Source organism: Crotalus tigris, unplaced genomic scaffold, assembly GCF_016545835.1.
Source record: "Crotalus tigris isolate CLP2741 ecotype Arizona unplaced genomic scaffold, ASM1654583v1 scf7180000018270.1253626, whole genome shotgun sequence".
NCBI lineage: Eukaryota > Metazoa > Chordata > Lepidosauria > Squamata > Viperidae > Crotalus > Crotalus tigris.
The window spans coordinates 617,645-639,148 of record NW_024096916.1 but is presented as its reverse complement, the minus strand read 5'-3'; the positions used below and the strand labels follow the sequence as shown (position 1 = coordinate 639,148).

General features: G+C 35.6%; 1 protein-coding gene across 3 annotated transcripts in view; it reads right to left on the bottom strand.

The window, feature by feature from the left end:
• The window catches only part of CDH9 (cadherin 9), a 145,725-nt gene that overhangs the window by 11,418 nt on the left and 112,803 nt on the right, over positions 1-21,504 (bottom strand). For 2 of the 3 annotated variants that reach the window (XM_039349417.1, XM_039349418.1), the window contains exons 7-9: positions 16,076-16,329; positions 5,294-5,430; positions 3,542-3,663 (exon numbers count right to left, since the gene is read on the bottom strand). In XM_039349417.1, the coding sequence (XP_039205351.1) occupies positions 3,542-3,663; positions 5,294-5,430; positions 16,076-16,329 (513 nt within the window). Of the gene's footprint in view, positions 1-3,541; positions 3,664-5,286; positions 5,431-16,075; positions 16,330-21,504 lie in introns of those variants that run through there. The other variant, XM_039349419.1, reaches the window with a different exon arrangement.

Sequence of the window (21,504 nt, the reverse complement as noted above, 5' to 3'; positions counted from 1 at the left end):
TAGATTTCAGATGGAGTGAAAGTTTCTGAACTCTTTTGCATGAGAGGATGCATTGGAAGAGGGGACATTGTACTCCCAAATATGCTGCTTCTATTGTGTCATTGTTCTCAATAAAAGTAATATCAGCAGGGCAGTGTGATACAAAATGACAAAATGTAATAGGAATACTATATTATAAAATGTGTTTCTACATTAAGTTAGAAAAGGACTTGTGTAATTGTCTTTACATGAGGCAGTTACATCATCCATACACTTCAGTTTGTGGTAAATGTTGTCTTTATCTTAAATAAGAACAAGGAAAGCTTTACATTCCAGTGTTTTGAATACTGGTAGAAAATGAAAGATTTCTTTCATAGATGTCTGTTATAAGCCACAATAACATTAAAATGCTGATTTGTACCTCATGACATCACAGCACAAAAGATGTGATTGTGTGTTCTGCACAGTTGCATTATATTGTCTGACAGAAATAAATAAATCACACCCTTTTTGTTGGTGTTTTTTTTTTTTACTAAAAATGCATAGGGCTCACCATTCTCCTTTTTTCTTCAGTAATGATTGCTGTATTTTTCTAAAAATAATAGTAAACTTTGAGTAACATCAGAAAAGATAAAATTTGTTAGTCCTCAGTGCTCACATTCTATTCTCTTTAAGTTGAGTTACGTTGTGCTGGCTGTAAATGGAGCCAAGCTCTAAATAGTATCTGAACTTTGACTAAGGGGAAGCTTTAAAGTCACTTCAGTCAGCCTGATCTCAAGTGAGCTAAGAACCTGGAGAGTTAAATCAAGTCACAGCATATGGAGAAAGACATTGAAAATACAGTTGAGGAATGCAAAGGCCTGTTTATCTCCCCAGAATTCTTAGTGGGGCAACTTCATTCAGATTGCCTGAACATAAATTGTACCTGTACAAAATCAATTAATTAATCAGAGGAAAGCTAAATAACTAAACAATCCTTTAGCCCAATTGACAGCCCTACTCTAAAAAGGACATTTATTTGTACGTATGTGTGCATTAGTAATCAGCCAAGCATATAATTCTTCCTATCTACCCTGAACTAGCTATTGATTTTCTGCTCCATATGTAATGCCCTTAAAAAAAGGAGACTTTTTCCTGTTGTAAAGCATTCTAAGTTGACCTGGTGCAAGTACTTCTATACAGAGAGCCCAAACTGTGCCCCAAAAAACATTGCTAACCCTCATCTAGTCAGTTGAAACATGACAGCTAAATGTCAATGCTTAATATGATAGAAGGAGAAGATCATTAATTACATAAGTGGTAATGATATCATTGATTTGTTTTACAACATCTTTAAATGAAATTGTGTTCATTTCCTGGGGCTTGTATCTCATAAACACAGGTAGGAAAAGGCGAGGCTGTGATCCCTGATTGATTCCTTACTGTCAATTTGCATGAAAAGTGGTAATAAAAGTGTGATTTAAAAAGCAATTGGGGTTTTATTTTATTTTTTAAAAAAGAACTTTTTTGGGCAGGCCAATTGAACTTTGGAATACATGTGTACAGAAATGTATAATTAAAGGAAGCTTTAACCATATCTTTCTCTTTTCCCTAGTAATGTAATTTTTAAGGCTATGCATGCTTTGAAAATGATTTAGAAACCTTTTGGAAGCTCAAGAACACACTGTGCCAGTCAGCACACATGTCTTTTTTTAGGCACCTGTGTGAGCCTCATAAGATTTCAAATGACCAAACAGAGAAAAACAAAAGAAGGAAAGATAAAACAGACTGGAGAAAGATGAATAAAACACACACATAGGCCAACAGATTGTCTGACTTCAACAAACACAAATAATGTATGTATATATGTATGTGTGTGTGTATATGTATGTATGTATGTATACACGCACACACACATACACACACTGGAATGTTATTTGCACTTGAGAAGTGTAGCCAGATGTTAATCAAGAGAAAAAAGAATAGTTAAGGCTGATGGGGTGGAAGTACCAGCAGGCCACATAGCAGATATACAAACCATCTTCAAATACCTTGGAATCCCAAAATATGTTGGTATCCTTCAAATACCAAAGAATGCCAAATACTTTGATATCTCACAGGGGAACCACAATGAGAAGGGCAATGGAGTTAGCAACATTCAGCTATCAACAAAGGATAAGCAGGTCTTGAAGTGTCAGCTCAATGGGAACAACAACTTCCGTGCCATAGACATGTATGCCCTGCCAGTCATCAGATTCCCTGTCAGTATAGTGAACTGGCCAAAGGAGGACATGGAGGCTGCTGGTGTGAAAACCTAGAGGTTCCTCACAAGGTACAGAATATCCATCCCTGGTCCAATACCCAGAAAGTGTATATCAGTCAGAAAGAAAGTGGATAGGATCTTGTGAAATCCAGAGCATCTGGAAGATGGCACCAAAAGATGAGCTGTTAAAAAAAATGCCGGAAGCAGCAGCAGCCATGGGTTAAAGATCAAACAGAGGAAGTACCATGAAAATGCATGAGATGTAGAGACACTGGCTGACATGGAAATCTTATCAGTGGCTGGAAAGGGCTGGACTGAACACTGATTATAGCAGCACAAGAACTAGCACCAGATCCATAGAAGCAGGGGTTATTAGAATAGACACTGTATTTCACTGTAATTAGTTAGCATTATCTTGCTATGTAAAATAGGATTCAATTTTTATTTATTTACTGCAATGAAATAATTTCACAGTTTAGATTAAATTATCTAGTACATTAAAATATCTATGGTATAATATTAATAACATACAATAAATCTGGAAAAATGTGTGTGAATTATCTAGGAGAAGCTACTAGTTGTATAACTGAGGGGCCAAAAGCAGGACATCTATGTCAGGCAGTCTGAGATGGGTTGAAGGTCATCCTCATTTGGGTCTAGGACTTCAAAGGTCAAAACTGTCATTTGAATTGCACTTGGAAGCTAACAGAAAGCTAATGCAAGGACCAAAACACCGTTGTAATGTATTTAGGCCAGCAAGTATTTTCCAGACTATTGCATTTTAGATTAGCTCAAACTTTTAGAAGGTAATCCCAGGTAGAAATCAACTTCTCCACTCCACTGATGATTTATCACTGAAGTATGGGAGTCTGAGGCCCAAACACACTGTGTTTGTAAAGTAATTAGAATAGTAACCCTGTTTTGGGGGGATTACATCCTTCTAGTTTCTTCAATTATAGATTTCCAAAAATTCTCTAAAGCAGAACTTTTGTGTAGCATGTTTGAAAATTATGATCATGGTGTTTAGTTTATGGTTCTATTTTGAGCTTTAAATTATTAGTTTCATTTTTCATTTTTATATGAATAATTTTATATGTGTGATTATATTACTGATAACTTCTGAAAGCTGTTGTATATTGCCATGAAACCAAATGAACTACATATATTTTCCTTTAATCAGAACACTGGTGAAGCAAAATAATTGTTACAATTGAGATTACTGAAACATAACTTAATTTTTAAAAATAATAAATTCATTTTTATAATTGAGATGGAGCATGCTGTCACAGTTAATCAGACATGATAATATTGCTGTATTACCTGTCCTGCTTTTGCATTCTCGCAAACAAAAGTTTCATAGAACTTGGCAAACTCTGGGGCATGATCATTTATATCTAAAATCCGAATGAAGATGGGAGTCTGAGTACTTTGCTTTGGATTGCCTGTAACAAAACGGACAAAATGGAATTTGATCATAATATCGTATCACTTCTTTTTCTAAGATTCAACGATAACTGTCAGTGCCTATGTTGTAAGCATGGCACAACTCAAAATATGCTTTAGAAATGTCATTCTGAAATTATTTATATAATACCAATTTTTTTTAAAAAAAAAATGTATTCCAAGAATTAGGAGCACTTTCATGGCCATCTACAGAAGAATACAGAGGAGCAAATAATGAAAAAAATCATGGCATTTTGACACAAACTCCATTTTTCTTGAATCATGAGTTTTATGCAGGTAGGTAGGGGGCAGAGCTTGCATTGTGATACCATAATGTTGCTCTGTCATTTTGTCAAAAGCTCCATTTGCTACAGTTGCCTGTGGGGACTTCAAAATATTTATTTGGCAGAAGGAAAAAGTATATAGATTCAGTGCAATCCTATATATCTCAATTTCTGCTTTCAACTGAATGCCTTGCCAACTACATTTCTTTTTAGTGTACATAGGACTAAAGATAATAAAACCTTTGCTTTGGCCTTGGCTGTCAAGGGCTCTGTGCAGTTAAGACACTCCTAAAGTTATCCCACCAAAACTGTTTTGACTGTGGTATTATAGAAATTTAATTCATTAATAAATGCCCATATTAAAGCTGAAATCCAACACACTTTCCCATTGAATATATAGGATTTTCCCCCCAATAATTTTGTATAGGGACTAGGCTTTGTCATTGCTTTTTAGAAATTCTCTCTAAGTACAAGCTTTCACTCTCATACACTAGAGAGAGCCTATTAATTTTCATGCAGACATGCAAGAAAAGGTTTAATGCTCAGCACAGCAGATGTACTTTGAAAGTAAATGATCACTTTGTTCAGTCTTCAGTATTTTCAGTTTATACGAGTAAAGGTCCGACTTGAAACTGTGGGCAACTGCTTACAATAAGTCAGAGAAACTGTCTGTTCAATTTAAAACTGATGGGTGGGACATTCTGGCAAGATGTTGAGAAACCAGGCAAAATTGCTCACCATCTTTGCCACAATAATTTGGTCAAGCAAAATAGTTATGTGTTTTCTATTTAGCATTGACCAGTAAAAGATAGGTTAAAGCAATTTCAAGCTAGTTTAAACCTATTACTTATTTTCTCACTAGATCTTGTGGGTGTATCATGTATTCTTATTTTTTTTAATCATTTTCAGGATTATTAGGAAATGCCAGAAATATTACACTATAAACTAACAAAACAAACAAATCTGGTATATCTTGAAGAAGAAAAAAAACTATGCAAAATATAAAGGATTTGTTTTCCGTAGGTCTGGGCTGCCATCTAGTTGTAGCTTGGATTTTTGAAAGTCATATTCGGCAGCCTTAAAAATGTTTATTTTCTATCTTCATTTGCATTTAAAATGCACTGATATCTTATTTCATACAAATTGTATTATAAAGGAATTTATAAAAACATGTAAGTAAACTACATTGGGGGTCATGTGCAAGCAAAAATAATGAAACACACATTTGGTTGTTGGGTATAAAGTCATGTGTCGTAAATAAAAATGCATGCATAAAATTTCAGCTTTCAATATATGATTTCCTCCTCTTCCTTCAAACTGACTTTATAGTATACATACAACCTACTAATCTCAGTTGCAACCACGGTGAGATTATGCCACGGGGCCGCTTCTCGATCGAGGGTCTTAGAAACAAATATGGAACCATTTCCTGAGTAGATGTTGAATATTCGGTCCAAATCAGTGTGGCGATCCAAAGAATATCTACCAAATGATAAAACAAATCTTACTATCTTCTATTACAACACTCTTTTGATTTTTGTTATTTTAAGAAAGGCTTAAGATGCTGTACAGCTACAAAGGTTCATGCATTTAACACTAGAGTGTTAGGGATTGTTCCCTTTTTATTTCAAGAAATATAATGTATTTATTGACTGATTTGCAGAAAATTATTTACTACTCAAATGACTCTTGGCATTTTTTCCTGGAACAAACAAAATAGAAGAAAATGCAAGGAGACAGAAGAAAAGTCAACGTAAATACATCTGATTCTTTTTTTTTTCATGCATTAGTTAAATTGACACTTCCACAGAATAATACAAAAGAAAGAACTCAAGCATTTCAAAAACCTAAGTCATTCTGTTGTATCTGAACTCTTACATAGCCATGTCAGAATACCACGTGTATATGCAACATTGTTATGGATACTAGTTTTCATACTGCCATTAGATGTCAGAAGTGTGCCAGTGTCTAGATTAGGATGCTTATATTTTTCATAAATCTTTTTTATTATTCTGATTTACTTCCCAAATAGCTATAAGGGCAACATACAAAAACAGTAAAAAGATGTATTCAAAGAAGCAATTCTGGTGACCTGAATTTCTACTATAATTGCTTCTAAATCTGAAGAACCAAACTATAATTCATTTGCATGGGGAGGAGCTCAGTTTTAATGGGGAATTTCCTGAGGTTTTGAGAACCCAGACAGGAAAATTGTGCACTTTTTTTTAATGCATTTGCCTAAGTTGTTTTTATTTGCAATGTTTATTTTCCATCTTTCAATAAGCGAACTATGAATTAATGGATCATATTTGGGGTAGATTAAAACAATGCACATTATCCTACAAAATAAAGTAGTTCTTGTCTAAGATGTGATTGATAAGAAATTATGTATGTATGTATGTATGTATGTATGTATGTAGGTAGGTAGGTAGGTAGGTAGGTCTTTGGTTATTCAGGTTTTCTCCCGCATCAAATTGGAAGTGTCTTGGCGACGATTCGATGAAGTCTCATTCGTCATCTTCAGGCTGGTGTTTTTGGCTTCATGCTTCTAGGAGCAATGTGTGATCGTAGCTATTCTTCCATTTAACTGCCAGTGGGGGTATGAACTGATTGGATGGGAGCTTGGCTGTGTTCTGATTGGGTGGAGGTGTGTTCTGATTGGTTAGGGGCTTGGCTGTGCTTTGATTGGATGGGGGGGTTGGCTATGTTCTGATTGGATGGGGGAGTGTTCTGTTTGGGTGGGGGCTTTATTGTGCTCAGGTTAGTCTGAGTTGCAGAGGAATTTGAGATGGTGATGATAAAAAACAAATAGGTTCGAACACCAGGATAACATTAAACCACAACTGTTTAATACAAGTGCTGAGCTTTAATATAATTAGGCACCAGAGTCATGCACCCCAAAGACCCGCTCCTCAACAAAGAAAGATCTTCAATATTGTATAAGATCAAATGCAAGGATTGCCCCTGCAACTATTTTGAGGAGACTTCCAAGAGGTTAAAAACCAGGGTGCATGAGCATGCACTGGCTGTCAAAATACATGAACAACATTCGCAGGTGTGGACCCACATCGCCAATTTTGGCCACAGGTTCGATCTTGCTAATGCACAAACTATATCTAGAGATACCATCAAGGGAGGCCGCCTACTCAAGAAGGCCTGGCTCTCCGACGGGAACTTCATAAACCACCACATAGAACTCTGCCCAGCATACCAAACACTGAAAACATGGGAAAGACAACATCACAATTCCCAATGAAGGCAACTTATCCACCTGTTCCAAGGTCAGAGAGATGCAACGATGGAGAGAACAACTTGCCGACGAAACAACGGATTGATAACACACCTCACAGGTGGAAGAAGGGGGATGAGAAATGCACCCCACAGTCGCCCCAAGTACATGCACCCCAATCCATCTCACAATGTTAGGAGAAAGCAAGATAGACGCGATGCCACATTCTATTGGCAACCTTTCAACAGGTGCCCATGAGTGATTGGCAGTAGATCACCCCTTGGGAGCTTGCACGTGAGCAAGAAAGGCAAGAGAGTTGTCAAATGGTGGAACAGAATTCAATGCGCATCTTGCAGACAACCTGGTGATGGAGGCACAAGAATCGCGAGTGGAGCGTGACTCGTGCAGCCTATAAGCGTAAAGAGAAGGAGCAACGTAAAAAAGAGCCCAAAGAGAGTTCTCCTGGAAGTGCTTCACCGCCGGTGGGAGGAGCAAGACCCAAGAGTTATGCAACACACGCAGCTCTGTCAGATTTTGATGGTGTCTTCTCCAGGCTGCGTGCCAAGGGAGATGGCAAAGTTTTTGACCTGGAATGTTAATGGATTGAATTCTCCTCAGAAACGGAAAAAAATCTTTTATTATTTGAAGCAACATACCAATGATGTTATTTGTCTACAGGAAACTCATATTTTACTTAAAGACCAGAAATATTTAGTTAATGCTCGTTTGGGATCTCATTTTATATCTCCTGCTCCTGGGAAGAAAGGGGGAGTTGTTATATATGTTAAACAAAACCTACCAGCTTGTCTGGTAGAATCAGATCCCCAGGGGAGATATGTGATGATTGAACTTGGTATATATGGTAAGAAAGTACTTATAGTTGGACTTTACGCTCCAAATCAACAACAGGAACAATTTTATAAACAGTTACATCAAAAAATAACTTTGCTTGATTATAGATCAGTGGTATTAATGGGTGATTGGAATGGTGTCTTAGATACACTAAGGGATAAGAAAGGTTCCTCTCCTTTTCTTAAACAAGCAAGGCTACCTAAAGCCTTTTTTGACATGAAAGAAGACTGGGAATTAAGGGATTATTGGCGGGAACGTAATCAAGAGGAGAGAGACTTTACTTTTTTTTCTGATAGACACCAATCTTTTTCAAGAATTGACTTTTTCTTGATTACCACGGACTTGTATAATAAAGTAAAGAATGTAAAGATTTTTCCTAGATCACTGACGGATCATAGTCCAGTTTGGATGGAGCTGATTCAAGAGAAAGAGGAAAGAAGATCTTGGAGAGTTAATGAAAATTTGTTTAGACAAGAAAAGAATGTTCAAAAACTAAAGGAGTGTTTAAAGGACTATTTTGCTTTGAATATGTATAAGGGGACTTCAATGTCAATGGTATGGGATGCAGGTAAAGCATTTATGCGCGGTGTTTTGATAAAAATGAATAATTTTTATAAGCGAAATCAGATTCAGAAACGTAGAGAACTTGAAGATGAAATTAAATTAAAAGAAAGGGCTTTGATTTTAAATCCTTCTGATGAGAGTATTAAAGAATCTGTAAAGTTATTAAGGTCACAATTTAATATGTTGATAGCAGATCAAGCTGCAACCAACTTATTATTTATGAAACAAAATACATTTTGTAATGCCAATAAGCCTGGGAGATGGTTGGCTTATCAATTAAGAAAGAAACAGAGACAAAGAATAATAGAGAAAATAAACTATAAGGGTAAATTAGTTTCTCAGAAGGAATTGATTAAAAAATCTTTTTTGGATTATTATCAAAACCTATATAAATCTACTAATATACAAATGCTAGATATAAATAAATATTTAGCTGAGGCAAGTTTTCCTAAACTGACTGAGGATCAGAAATATGAAATTAATGGTTTAATTACTAAGGAGGAAATTACCTCAGCAATTCAACAATTGAAATTAGGGAAAGCACCGGGTACGGATGGGTTAACAGCTGTTTATTACAAAGTTCTAATAGAGGAGATGATCCAACCATTACATGATCTTTTTAATGGTATTTTACAGGGTTTAGAGATTCCTCCTTCATGGCGTAGTGCTTTTATATCATTGATTCCAAAGGAGGATCAAGATCTTACCCTACCAAAAAATTACAGGCCTATATCTCTTTTAAATGTGGATTATAAGATATTTGTAAAAATTTTGGTAAATAGGCTTATGAGGGTGGTGCATCATCTTGTGCATAAAGATCAATCAGGATTTATAACAGGAAGGTATATGAAAAATAATGTCAGACAAATTATTAATTTACTAGAATATTTAGACAAGAACAACCAAGTTCCTGCAGGGCTCATATTTTTAGATGCTGAAAAAGCATTTGATCAATTGAATTGGCATTTTATGTTAAGAGTAATGGAAGAAATGAATTTTGGTGAAAAGATATTACAAGCCCTTACGGTAATATATCAAAAACAAACGGCACAACTTATTGTTAATGGAGGTTTGTCGGAGGTTTTTACAATAGAGAAAGGTACTAGACAGGGGTGTCCTTTATCGCCATTGTTGTTTGTTTTAACATTGGAAATATTATTGATCAAAATTCGAGAGTCTCAGGAAATTAAAGGAATATATGTTAATAAAAAAGAATATAAGTTGAGAGCTTTTGCGGATGACTTGGTTGTTACTTTGTCGCAACCTGATTATTCTGTAGTAAACTTATTACAGTTGATTCATCATTATGGTTTGGTTTCGGGTTTTAAGATTAACGTAAATAAGACTAAAATTTTACCTAAAAATATGTCGAGTCAGGAGAAGCAGATTTTGGTCAACTTGACGGGTTTTGAGATTGTTAATAAGGTAAAATATTTGGGGGTGATGCTGTCTGTTTCTAATGCAAAATTATTTAAAAATAATTATGAAAGGTTGTGGGTCAGGGTACAGAAGGACTTGAAGAATTGGGAAAAGTTGCAATTATCCCTCATGGGAAGAATTGCAGTGATAAAAATGAATATTCTACCCAAGTTTCTTTTTTTGTTTCAAATGTTACCAATTTTGAAAAATGAGATTAATTTAAATGAGTGGCAGAAGGGTCTCAACAAATTTATTTGGGCAGGGAAAAAACCAAGGGTTAAGTTTAAAATTATGCAAGACTTCCGTGAGAGGGGTGGACTTAAGGTACCAAATTTGAAATTATATTATGATGCGGTGGTTTTAACATTAATTAGTGATTGGGTAAATTTGACAAATTCTGAGATACTTTACTTAGAGGGATGGGATTTACTTTATGGGTGGCATGCCTATTTAATATTTAATAAAAAAATAGATTGGGCTTTTAAATCTCATATTTTAAGAATTTCTTTACTTAGGATTTGGAGAAAATATTATAAAAGTGATTTTAAAGTACCATTATGGGCTATACCTTGGCATGCGATAGAAGGAATAAAAAGAGGGGTTAAAATGGATATGGTGTCTTATAGACAGTTACTTAAATGGGATGGACAAAACTGGCAATTAAAATCACGGGAAGAGTTAGCACAAGAAAATTTTACTTATTCTTGGTTCCAATATAGGCAATTATTAGATAGATGGAAGATGGATTGTAAGGTGGGTTTTCTTAGAGAAGATGAAAACCTTATTAAGCAACTGAAGGATCAAAGACAAACCCACATTAAGAGAATTTATGGGGTTTTAGTTGAATTGGACTCAGAAACGGAACTAATTAAAGATTGTATGATTAGATGGGCGCAGAATTTTGGTGAGCCAGTTTCATTGGACACCTGGGAAACTATTTGGGTGAGAAATGTCAAATTTACTCAAGCACAGAACTTAAGGGAGAATTTTTATAAAATGTTTTATAGATGGCACCTTGATCCACAAAAAATGTCTTATATGTATCCTGACGTGCAACCCAAATGTTGGAGATGTGGTTATAAGGAGGCTTCTTATTATCATATTTGGTGGTCATGCAGAGAGATAAAAGCATTTTGGATTAAAATATGGTGGAATATCCAGAGAATTTTTAGAAGGAGGGTAAAATTTACTCCGCAATTATTTTTGTTAGGTATTGTTACAGATTGTGATACAAAGGAGGTTGTATTGATGTTAAACTTGATCACAGCCGCTAGGCTGTTAGTAGGACAATACTGGAAGAAGGAATCTTTGCCTACATTGCAGGAATGGTTTCTTAAAGTAGCTTATCTGGCAGAAATGGCAAAGATTTCGGCTTTCTTAAAGCAACAAATGCAAGAGAAGTTTTTTGCTGTTTGGGATAAATGGATAAAATTTATACAATTTAGATTGGGTATACAAAAATATTATATAGTTTTTTCATAAGTTTTATTTTCATATATATTATAGATAATTTTTTTATATATATAAATATAAAGTTTTTAATTTAATTTTTATTTTTATTTTTTAAGCCTATATTCTGCTCTGGGAAGCTCAGGGGGGGGGGAAGGGAGGGTTTTTTTTTTTTTTTTTTTTTGGGAGGGCTGGGGGATGGGTTTTTTTTTTTTTATTTAATATATGTATTGTTTAGTTTTATTTTTCTGTATATGTTGCCTCTTGTTTTGTATTATTTTTCCTTTTTTGTAAAATTTATAAAACTTTCAATTAAAAAAAAAAAAAAAAAAAAAGAATCGCGAGTGGTGGGGAAGAGAAAGGAAGACGAGAGTGAGCAGCTGGAAGAAGATTTCCAATACAGCCGGGTGCACCCCCAAATAGGGACAGTGCTCCCAAACAGAAGAGCAAATGCACAGCCTGACAGCCCCATAGGGAAAGAACAGACATGCCCCGAGATAGAAGCGAGGGGGCAGAACGAGCAAAAGTGCTTGGCACAATGTGACGGCTGGATGCATACGAGGAAAGTAATTAGGGGGAGGAAGGGGGAAGAGAGAAACTTCAGAAACCAATGGTGTAGCAGCAGGTAACTGTATGCATACGAGGAAAGCGATCGGGGAGAGAAAGGGGGAAGTGAGAGCAGCAACTCCGGAAACCAACGGGGTGGCAACAGACAGCTGGATGCATATGAGGAAAACAATTGGGGGAAGAAAGGGGAAAGGGGGAAAAGCAACTTCGGAAACCAACGGTGTGACAGCGAACAGCTGGGTGCCTATAAGGAAAGGGATTGGAGGAAAGAAAGGGGAAAAGGGAACAGCAGTTTTGGAAACTACCAAGAGAGCAGCAAACGTGTGCCCTTTAAAAATAAAACAATTAGAGACATCGAGTGGACCAATGACCAGGTCGAAAAGCCGAGCACAAAGCCGGCTAGTAACATAAAGAGAACTCCCATTAATGATGATGTTAGCAGTGCTGGCCGATGAACGCTCAGCATTTGTATTTAACAGCTTTTAGTTTGATATTATCCTGGTGTTCAAATTATTTATTTTATCGCATACATACATACATGCATACATTTATTTTCTGAGGTTTTCGCGGGTGTTTGTAGGTCTTTGGTTATTCGGGTTTTGTCTGCGTGAAATTAGAAGTGTCTTGGCGACGTTTTGATGAAGTCCCATTCATCATCTTCAGTCTGGTGTTTTCGGCTTCATGCTTCTAGGAACAATGAAGAAGCACAAAGCCAAAAACACCAGCCTGAAGATGACAAATGGGACTTCGTTGAAACGTCGGCAAGACACTTCCAATTTTACGCGGGAGAAAACCTGAATAACCAAAGACCTACATACACACACACACAAACACACACACACACCATTTATGGTTGTCATTTTTAAAGTACATTCCCAAGCCTTATGCACTTTGAAGACTAATTTTAAAAGATGAAACTTTTAAAAATATTACAGTTAATATTTCTTGAAAATAATTGGATAGTAGTTTGCAGCATTATAAGAAATTACATATTTATATAGCAATTGTATACAACACAACATATTTTAAAGAAAAAATCTAACCCTACATACTCACACAGCAACATAACTATGTATCATATATAAGAAAAAAAATAAAACAAAACAAAACTCATACTCAAATATCTAGACAGCAGAAAAGATTTTAAAAAGATGACTGATAACAACTTAAAAATTAAACAAAACTAAAATTTGTTTATATACACACAAAACCCCACACTAATCATACCCAATGTTAAGAAAAGAAAGAACAAAAAAATGATGTAGGTTTTCTCCATTTCATCAATATGATTCGTCTTTGGACATATAGACCCCATATAGACCATATAGACTCATTACATGCATTCCCATACATATATGGTACACTGCCATTTTACAAATACATAACATTCAGGTAGTTCTCAATTTATAACCATTGGTTTAGCAACCATTTCAAAGTTACAACAGCATTGAAAAAGAGACTTCTGGCTTGTCCTTGCACTTATAACCATTGCAATAATCAAAATTTGGGCAGTTGGCAACTGGCATGTATTTATGATGTATGCCATTTCCCAGGAACATAAGATCACCATTTGCAACCTTCCAATTGGCTTCCAACAAGCCAGATTTGCTTAATGATGCACATTTAACTTAGCAACCACAGTGATTTGCCTAACAACCATGGGGGAAACACCCCATAATATCGGGGGCAACTTATTTAAGAATTGCTTTGCAGAGCAATGAAAATTCTGGTCCAAATAGTGGTGATGTCATATTATGTTTAATCAGTTTTAGGAATATCTAGTAGACCTAAAGGATATTGAGATCCAAAGTATTACCCTTCATATTACTGTTCACATTACTGGTCTATGATGTGTACTTCCATTAAATATAATTATGATTCATTATGAAATATTGCAGGATATTCATTTTCAGTCCAAGAGCTCTTATACTCTACCCCAAATTAAACAGAGATAGATAGATCACCCACTGCTGGCATCAGGTTGGCTCATAAACAAAATGAGACATCATTTTTAAACAGGCTAGAGCATTGATGGTGATGAGATTCCTAATTTCCAGAGGGGCATTGGGAAAAAGAGTCCACTTTTCATGAATGAAAGTATTTCACCTTATTCAGCCTAAAGAGTCTTATATGGGTATGTGTATTTTTACCACCAATCATCCTCACAGATTATAGCTGACAGTCGGGACTATGAAGCATCTTAAAAGCCTTGGGCTCTCTGAAGAAAACTGGTTGAATGTCACAATTAGAAACTGTCATGAGAGCAGTTTGGAAATCACTGAGTCACAGCTATAAATATTGCTCCTGCAAGACTTTTTAGGCCTGATGGGCTTGTGGTGGTAGCAAGATGAAAATTCTTCTTTGCTTTGTATTTAACCTAGGCAGAGCTAAATGCAGTTAAATACTAGCCGTATTTTGGTGGCAATTAACCTTGTCTTGGAACCTGGATTCAGACTGAGCCTTGTCATATCTGAAATCAGCACTTAGACCAGGCATGTCAAACTGCCGGCCCGTGGGCCGGATGCATCATACTGAAACCACGTCCACACCATTGCTGGCAATGGGGAAAAAGTCGTGATACGGCGTGCGACATCACGTGACGTTGCAAGTTTAACATGCCTGACTTAGACAAACCACAACCCATGCTATCAAAAGCAAAATCTGGGAGATTGTTCTTTTTTTCTGGTCAGAATCCTAATATTGATAAAAAAATCCAGAACTATGGGCTCTAGGACAACTCAGCATGGCCAACTAACCATGGCCAACTCGCCACCACCAACTGGCCACAGTCAAATCACTGCAGCCAACTCACTGCAGGACAACTTGCTGTGGCCAACTTACCACAGGACAACTCATTGCAGGACGAGAGTTATATTAATGTCAAAGAAATGTAGAATAGAATCATTAAAGAAAGGATGCAAAAGGAGGGACAAAATGAAATGTGAATAACAAAAATAAAAATATTATTTTAATTATTTAAATACTTAAATTGAATTGTTGAATTGTCCCCCCAGTGAGTTGTCCCGCAGTGAGTTGGTCATGATAAGTTGTCCTGCATCAAGTTGGCTGTGGCAAGTTGGCAGTGTTTAGTTGGCTAAGTTGTCCCATTCTGAGTCTCTTGTGATTTTTTTTTTTTTTGCACATCAGAAATTTCACAGAGTTAAGATATCATTCGCAAACTCATCGCAAGGAGCCTTGACATATCAGTGCAAAGAAATAGAAGCACGTGTAGCAGGAAAAAAAAAAATGAAAACCTCTGCACCCTCTGCCACCTTGAGAGAATAAATTAAGTACAAAAATACATTTTTAAACATGCTGTGAATGAGGAAAATAAACCAAAGCCTCTTTTGCAGCGAAACTATAAAAATAATTGACAGAACTTTCATGTGTTCCATCCTACCAGTGTTTTCACCACCAAACCCTGGGCAGGAGGGGATGGATTCAAATTTGATACACAATTGTCTATTTTCAAAATTGACATTTTTTGCTTTACCTATAGCTAACCAGTAGGGGAATGGGGAAAACAACAACAGCATCAACTTTTTTTATTATTATTATTATACCATGTCTTTTTCTCTTTTAATTTTTGTTTTTAACTACACAGGCTATCCAGAGTCATTTCAGAGTTGAACAGTCCTTAAATCTAAGAAACAGATAAATAATAATAAATTATCCAATCAGCGTTATGCTTCACAAAGTGGAATTTTAAAAAAATCATTTCAATTCCTCCATCCCAAACCTGAAACAAAATAAATTGCTAATGCGTTCCTTCATACTTTTCAGTGCGTGTGCATGTGTGCATTTATTCTGATAGATGGAATAAAATCTGAGTGTATACTGTGAAGTGAAGCTATATTATTATAAAAATGCAGAAAAAAGTGATAAAAATCTGGTTGTCTTGCCACCATTTCTTTGATGCATTTAAAGGACCCTGAGAAGCCTTATTGCCAATATTAAACACAAAGTTGCTAAACTCTGAAGCACATTATAGGCAAGATCGCATACTTTCAATGTAGCCTTTTTTTATATTCATGGAAGATAACTTACTTGATTAGGTTCCTTGTTGCATCTGGATCCTGGGCTATCACTTGCCCAATGATACTGCCTTCCCTGACATCTTCATCTACTTCTATTAAATTAGATGGCAAATTAAAAACAGGTGGCTCATCTACATCTTCCACATAAACTTTAACCAAAGCTGAGTCTCTAAATGGTCCTAAGTAGAAAAATCGTGGGTCAGGATGAGTGTTAGTGGCTTCCACTTTTAGGTTATATTGATTCTTCTTTTCAAAATCCAATTGCTTGTATCCAAATATGGAAGGTAAAGAAGAGAGAAAAGGAGAAAAAAAAACATAAGCACTTTTTGTTTAAAAAAAAAAAAAAGGATTAAGCATTTTTGGAAAACCTGTCTTCTGGGTTCTGATGCAGTTCTATGGTTAGCATTGCAATGCTCCAAACTAAAGTCAATTTAAATTATCCCAAATCTCACAGCATCAATAATTTCACCATTTCTAGCAATCTGACAGTAACTGTCATGAATGTCAGATTAAATAAATCATCTTAAGAGATTTCAAGCAGTGATTGTTGCAACTCATTGTTGGAATGTATTCTATGCAACAACTGTAGTAGTATTCAGCCAGTAGATGGCAGTATTTACAAGTTTGGATCTATGGTATATACTCTATACCAGTGGTGGTGAACCTATTGCATGGGTGCCAGAGGCACTACTCAGAGCCTTCTCTATGGGCATACGCGCCATTGTCCCAGTCCTAGGCCTTCAGCTGGGTTTTATAAAACCTTTTCGCTTTAGGCCTCCACCGCCATGTGCAAAAAAAAAAAAAAAAGGTTCAATCAGTCAATTTCAACTTCTCGTGGGGAAAAAAAAGATCTTGCAAAGTTGTAATTGATTGATTGAACATTTTAGTCCCACCCAGTCTGCCATTACCACCGCAGCCATGCCCACTCAATTGGCCATGCCCACCCAATTGGCAACACTCAGCCAAGGGCCACACCCACCTGGCACTCGACGATGCATAAGTGGGTTTTGGGTTGCAGTTTGGGCACTCAGTCTCGAAAAGGTTCACCATCACTGCTCTATACTCTTTTGTTCTAGGTAAAGTTTCCTGTTTCCTGTTACAATTATATAATTGAGCAGTAAAGCACATGGTGACTGTACTCTTTGCTCTGAATGGTGCTTTATATAAACAGAATTTCTAACAGTGACATATGAGATCTTGAGAAAAGGAAGATTGTGGTAATCTTGTAAGGTTTAATGAACCATGAAAAAACATTTGTTTAAACACAAAAACTTAGGAAGTGTAAATTAATACTTGAAAATGACCTCTGTTATATATATTTGTCTGTTCCACTGAACTCAATGAGTTTTACTTAGGATTACATTTTTAATACCTTTTTGAAATACTTATGGTTATATTTTTTGTATTCAATAATTTACCTTCCATCACTTTAATGATTTTTTAAAATGATTTTAATGGTATCCTTTTAGCATTCTGCAAATGCTTTTCCAGATTTTTTTAAACAACTTGATAAATACTTGGTATAATTTAAGCATCCAGTATTTTAGTACTCTTTTATTTTTAGTGCATGTCAATATGGTTAGAAAAATAATTTGAAAAATTCATTTGAAAAATTGCTCCTTTGAATAAGGAAATACTTAAAGAGTTTTAGTAAAAAAAAAACATGGAAAATGAAACTCTTATAAATTAATATTCCATTTCATCCCAGTTTGGAGTTTTTCTATTATTGGCAGCTAATACTATTTTAAAAAGATGTCATGCCTGAAATTTCTAAGCAGAGAAGTGAATCATATTCTATTTTCAGACAAGAAGTGTTGGCTCATGTACAGATCAAATTTCAATGGTCTTGTTTTTCAAGAGTCAGTATGAATCAGTGAAATAACACACCATAGAAAGTTTTTACATATACATGAGCATCCTAAGCTCATATCCAATTTGTACAGTTATTTCAACAATCAGTTTCACTGAAAGCAACAAAAGAGAGTTTGTGATAGATGGCCCTTGCATTTACAACTTTGAACAATGAAGTTTCTTTAACTATTGAACTTTGTTGCAGTGCTATATCATTCTGGGTTTGCTCTATCAATCAATACAAATCAGTGTTTCATTTCAAAAATGCTGTAACATGCTACATTTGGCATGAAACATTAGGTTCAATTTGCATCTCACTGAGATCAATGGTTAAATTGCTGTTGGTTTGGGTGAATCAGAATTACACTTTTTTTCCAAATAGAGGACCCCGTCAAAAATGAGTGCTAAATATAGGTCAGCCAGAAATTGTTCTTCTTTGGTATAAATCTTTCAAAACTCATTTCAAATTAATCTCAACTCAGCAGTTTCTCTAAGGATATACTGCAATATAAATAACAGACTTTTTTTAACAAGCTTAAATTTAAAAATCAAATCACTAGATGCTGAAGAGTATGTGTTAGTAGATAGGTGAAATATGGGCAACAGTATATTGGTCTTCATGGTTAACTATCATAGCTCATGTTGAATAAGACAAACTTCTTGTAGCTGATTGTGGGATATATAAATTGCAGTCATGCTTGGTGTAAACCTGGACTTTGTTCAATAAATCATACTGACTACAATGGACTGAGATTTGAAAGTATTACCCTTCTGTTAGCAGGAAATGTGGCATATAATACAGGTACGACTAAGGACAATACTTCTAAAAAGTTTTATGTGAAAGCCTTGATTGATCAAAGTCATGATGGGCAATAGAAGTCAATATCCAGAGACCATTTAGTTAGTGGCGCTATATCATAAGGAAGACTATGACTTGGAATATAAAGGAAATAAATGGTAAACTGATGGATGCACTAAAAAAATATAATGGAAAAGTTTTATGATACTGAACCCAAGAAAATGGAAACATAAAACAGACTGGAATTGAACTGGTTGAATCTTCTGGAATGAAATGATAAATCATAGCATGGAAATGAAGATGTAGGTTAAATTTGGAAGAAACAATTCAGAAAGTAGGAACTGTTGCCAAATAGATTGTTGTGTGTGTATGTAAAAAATAGGAAACCTTAGGTTAGTGATACTTGTATATTACATTACAAATAATGGTAATAATATAAAAAGCAGGGACAATTTGGAGAAGGGGAACTGAGCAACATTCTAAATTAATGCAGTACAGGAAAAAAATATTCTGTTTGGTGGCAATAAAGGCTGGCTGGGATAAGGCAAGACAATGTAGAAAAAATGAATGGGTCATTTGAAGAACCAAGAATGTATCAGGATACTGACTTCTTGCCAGTTAACTGCTTCAAAAATGTTCATTTGTTTTGAATGCATGGTTTAAGTACAAGTCTTTTCATATGCAGACATGGTAAAGGAATGGTTGCAAATTAAAAGCTGATTGGTTGGTTTGTAAGAAAGACAGAGAGAATTATTGAAGGTTACAAGAACGGTGAGAAATGCTGACTATAAGACAGATCACTGTTCAGTAGGGCCAAAAATGAATCCTGAGGAGAAGAAGTGGAAATGGAAACAAGTGAAGTAAACTGGAGTGATAATAGGACTTGGGTGCCTAAGAAATATGTGTAAGGGAACAAGAAGACTAATCAAGAATGACTGGGCACTGAATGAATGTGGTGCTGCATAGAAAAGGAAATAATCCATTGGGATTATTTGGTTATGTCAAGAAAAGGAATGAGGATGGAAATTCAAAACAAATTTATGAAGAAAGAGTCAATGGGTTAAAAGAACTAGTGGTTGAATTGCAGATACCTGAAAAAAGAAAGAAATGTGAAGTTTAAAGAAAAATAAATCAGGGAGCTCCAATGGCTAAACCTTGAACCCAGCTCTCCTTGGGCCTAGCCCAGTTGGCTCAGGAATTCTGGGAGTTGAAGTCCACGAGTCATAAAAGAGCCAAGGTTGCCTACCCCTGGCCTAGCCTAATACATTAACAGTGTCTTTGCACATAGCTACAAAATATTTTACTAACCACAACAGTTGGATTTCCTCTGCCTTTTATCTCACTGTGAATAAACAAAATAGGCTACACATGCCAAGGGTGCTAGTCAAAGTTTTACTGAAGCATATTCCTGCAAGAGCTACTGTCAGGGCAATCACTGGTTGTGCAGAAATGCCTGAAGTTTTTGCATGCAAATGTTATCTGTGTTGCTTCTTTGAGATGAGATAATGAATCGAGATAAATTTTGAATTCTGATGAAAATAAAAATGATTTCTTTCAGCTGACTTATGGACTGAATTAGTGTCCCAGGATCATTTTTAGCTAATGAAAATTAAGTTCAGTGTAAACCATGATTTCTGTTGCCGGCTTCTTTGAATTAACCACACTTTAATAAAAAATAGTCAGTCTAATTCCTTGCAGATATTTTGGACATTAACTTACATCAGTCTGTTGATTATTACTAATAGCAAGGAACTGAGAGAGACCAAAATATCAGGAAGACAGATTGCCTACCTCTGCTTTAAATTATCTTGAAGCCTACCTTAGTTAAAATGACAAATTATAGGAAATTAAAAATGGAAAAGGCTCCACCAATATAAATCTGCCCCTCCACAAAAGATCTGATGAAGATAAAAAGGATAATTTTCTCTACTAAAATTATCTATTCAGGCTTTTTGTTGAGGGACCTAAATCATATGAAAGACATGACTGAAACTAAAATTATATGAGGAGAGAAAGCTCTCATACCGTTCTCATGCTGTTATAATGCTATCATGGTTTGTTATACTGTAGTACTCTCCTGATTAATAAGATGAGAAAGATGGGCAAAGAAAATATGTCAACAACAACACAATATTCTGTTAATAAACTCTTTCATAGTTCTTATTTCTCTCAATCTATCCTAGGAGTAATATCAATTTTGGACTACTACTGAAGCTGTTCCTGAACTGTACTAACTTCACAGAAGAAAATGTCCAGAGTTTATAGTATTTATATAATTTTATTCACAAACACACATATATACACCACCCCAGGTGCATATTGTGTCCCTTCACTACCCTTTGACACTATAACTACAGCATGTATTTGCAGATCAGCATGCAGACTGATTTTCTCTCTTTTTAAAGATGATTTCTGGGCAGAGACCATCTGCTACTGGTGGATGGGCCATCAAGAGATGTGTGAAGCAGATGCCTAGAGCCAGCAATTCCTTATTGGAATTCTAATTTATCCAATAAATTTCTTGGCCTGCAGCTGATTTCCCCATTTACTTTAATAGAGCTGACATAATGTATGGAGGACACTATAAAAAGATATCTCAAAAAGTCGTGACTTTTCAGATTCTATCATAATAATACATCGAGTGGAAGCTTCAGAACCCAAGTACTCTTGATAAGAATTTCTGTTTTTGTTTACATAAAACTAAGTGAAATAAGTACTATAAACTCTGGTATAAAGGAGGGGGGGAGAGATACCCATAGGGCTCTCTGGATAAAGACCTCACTAGAAAC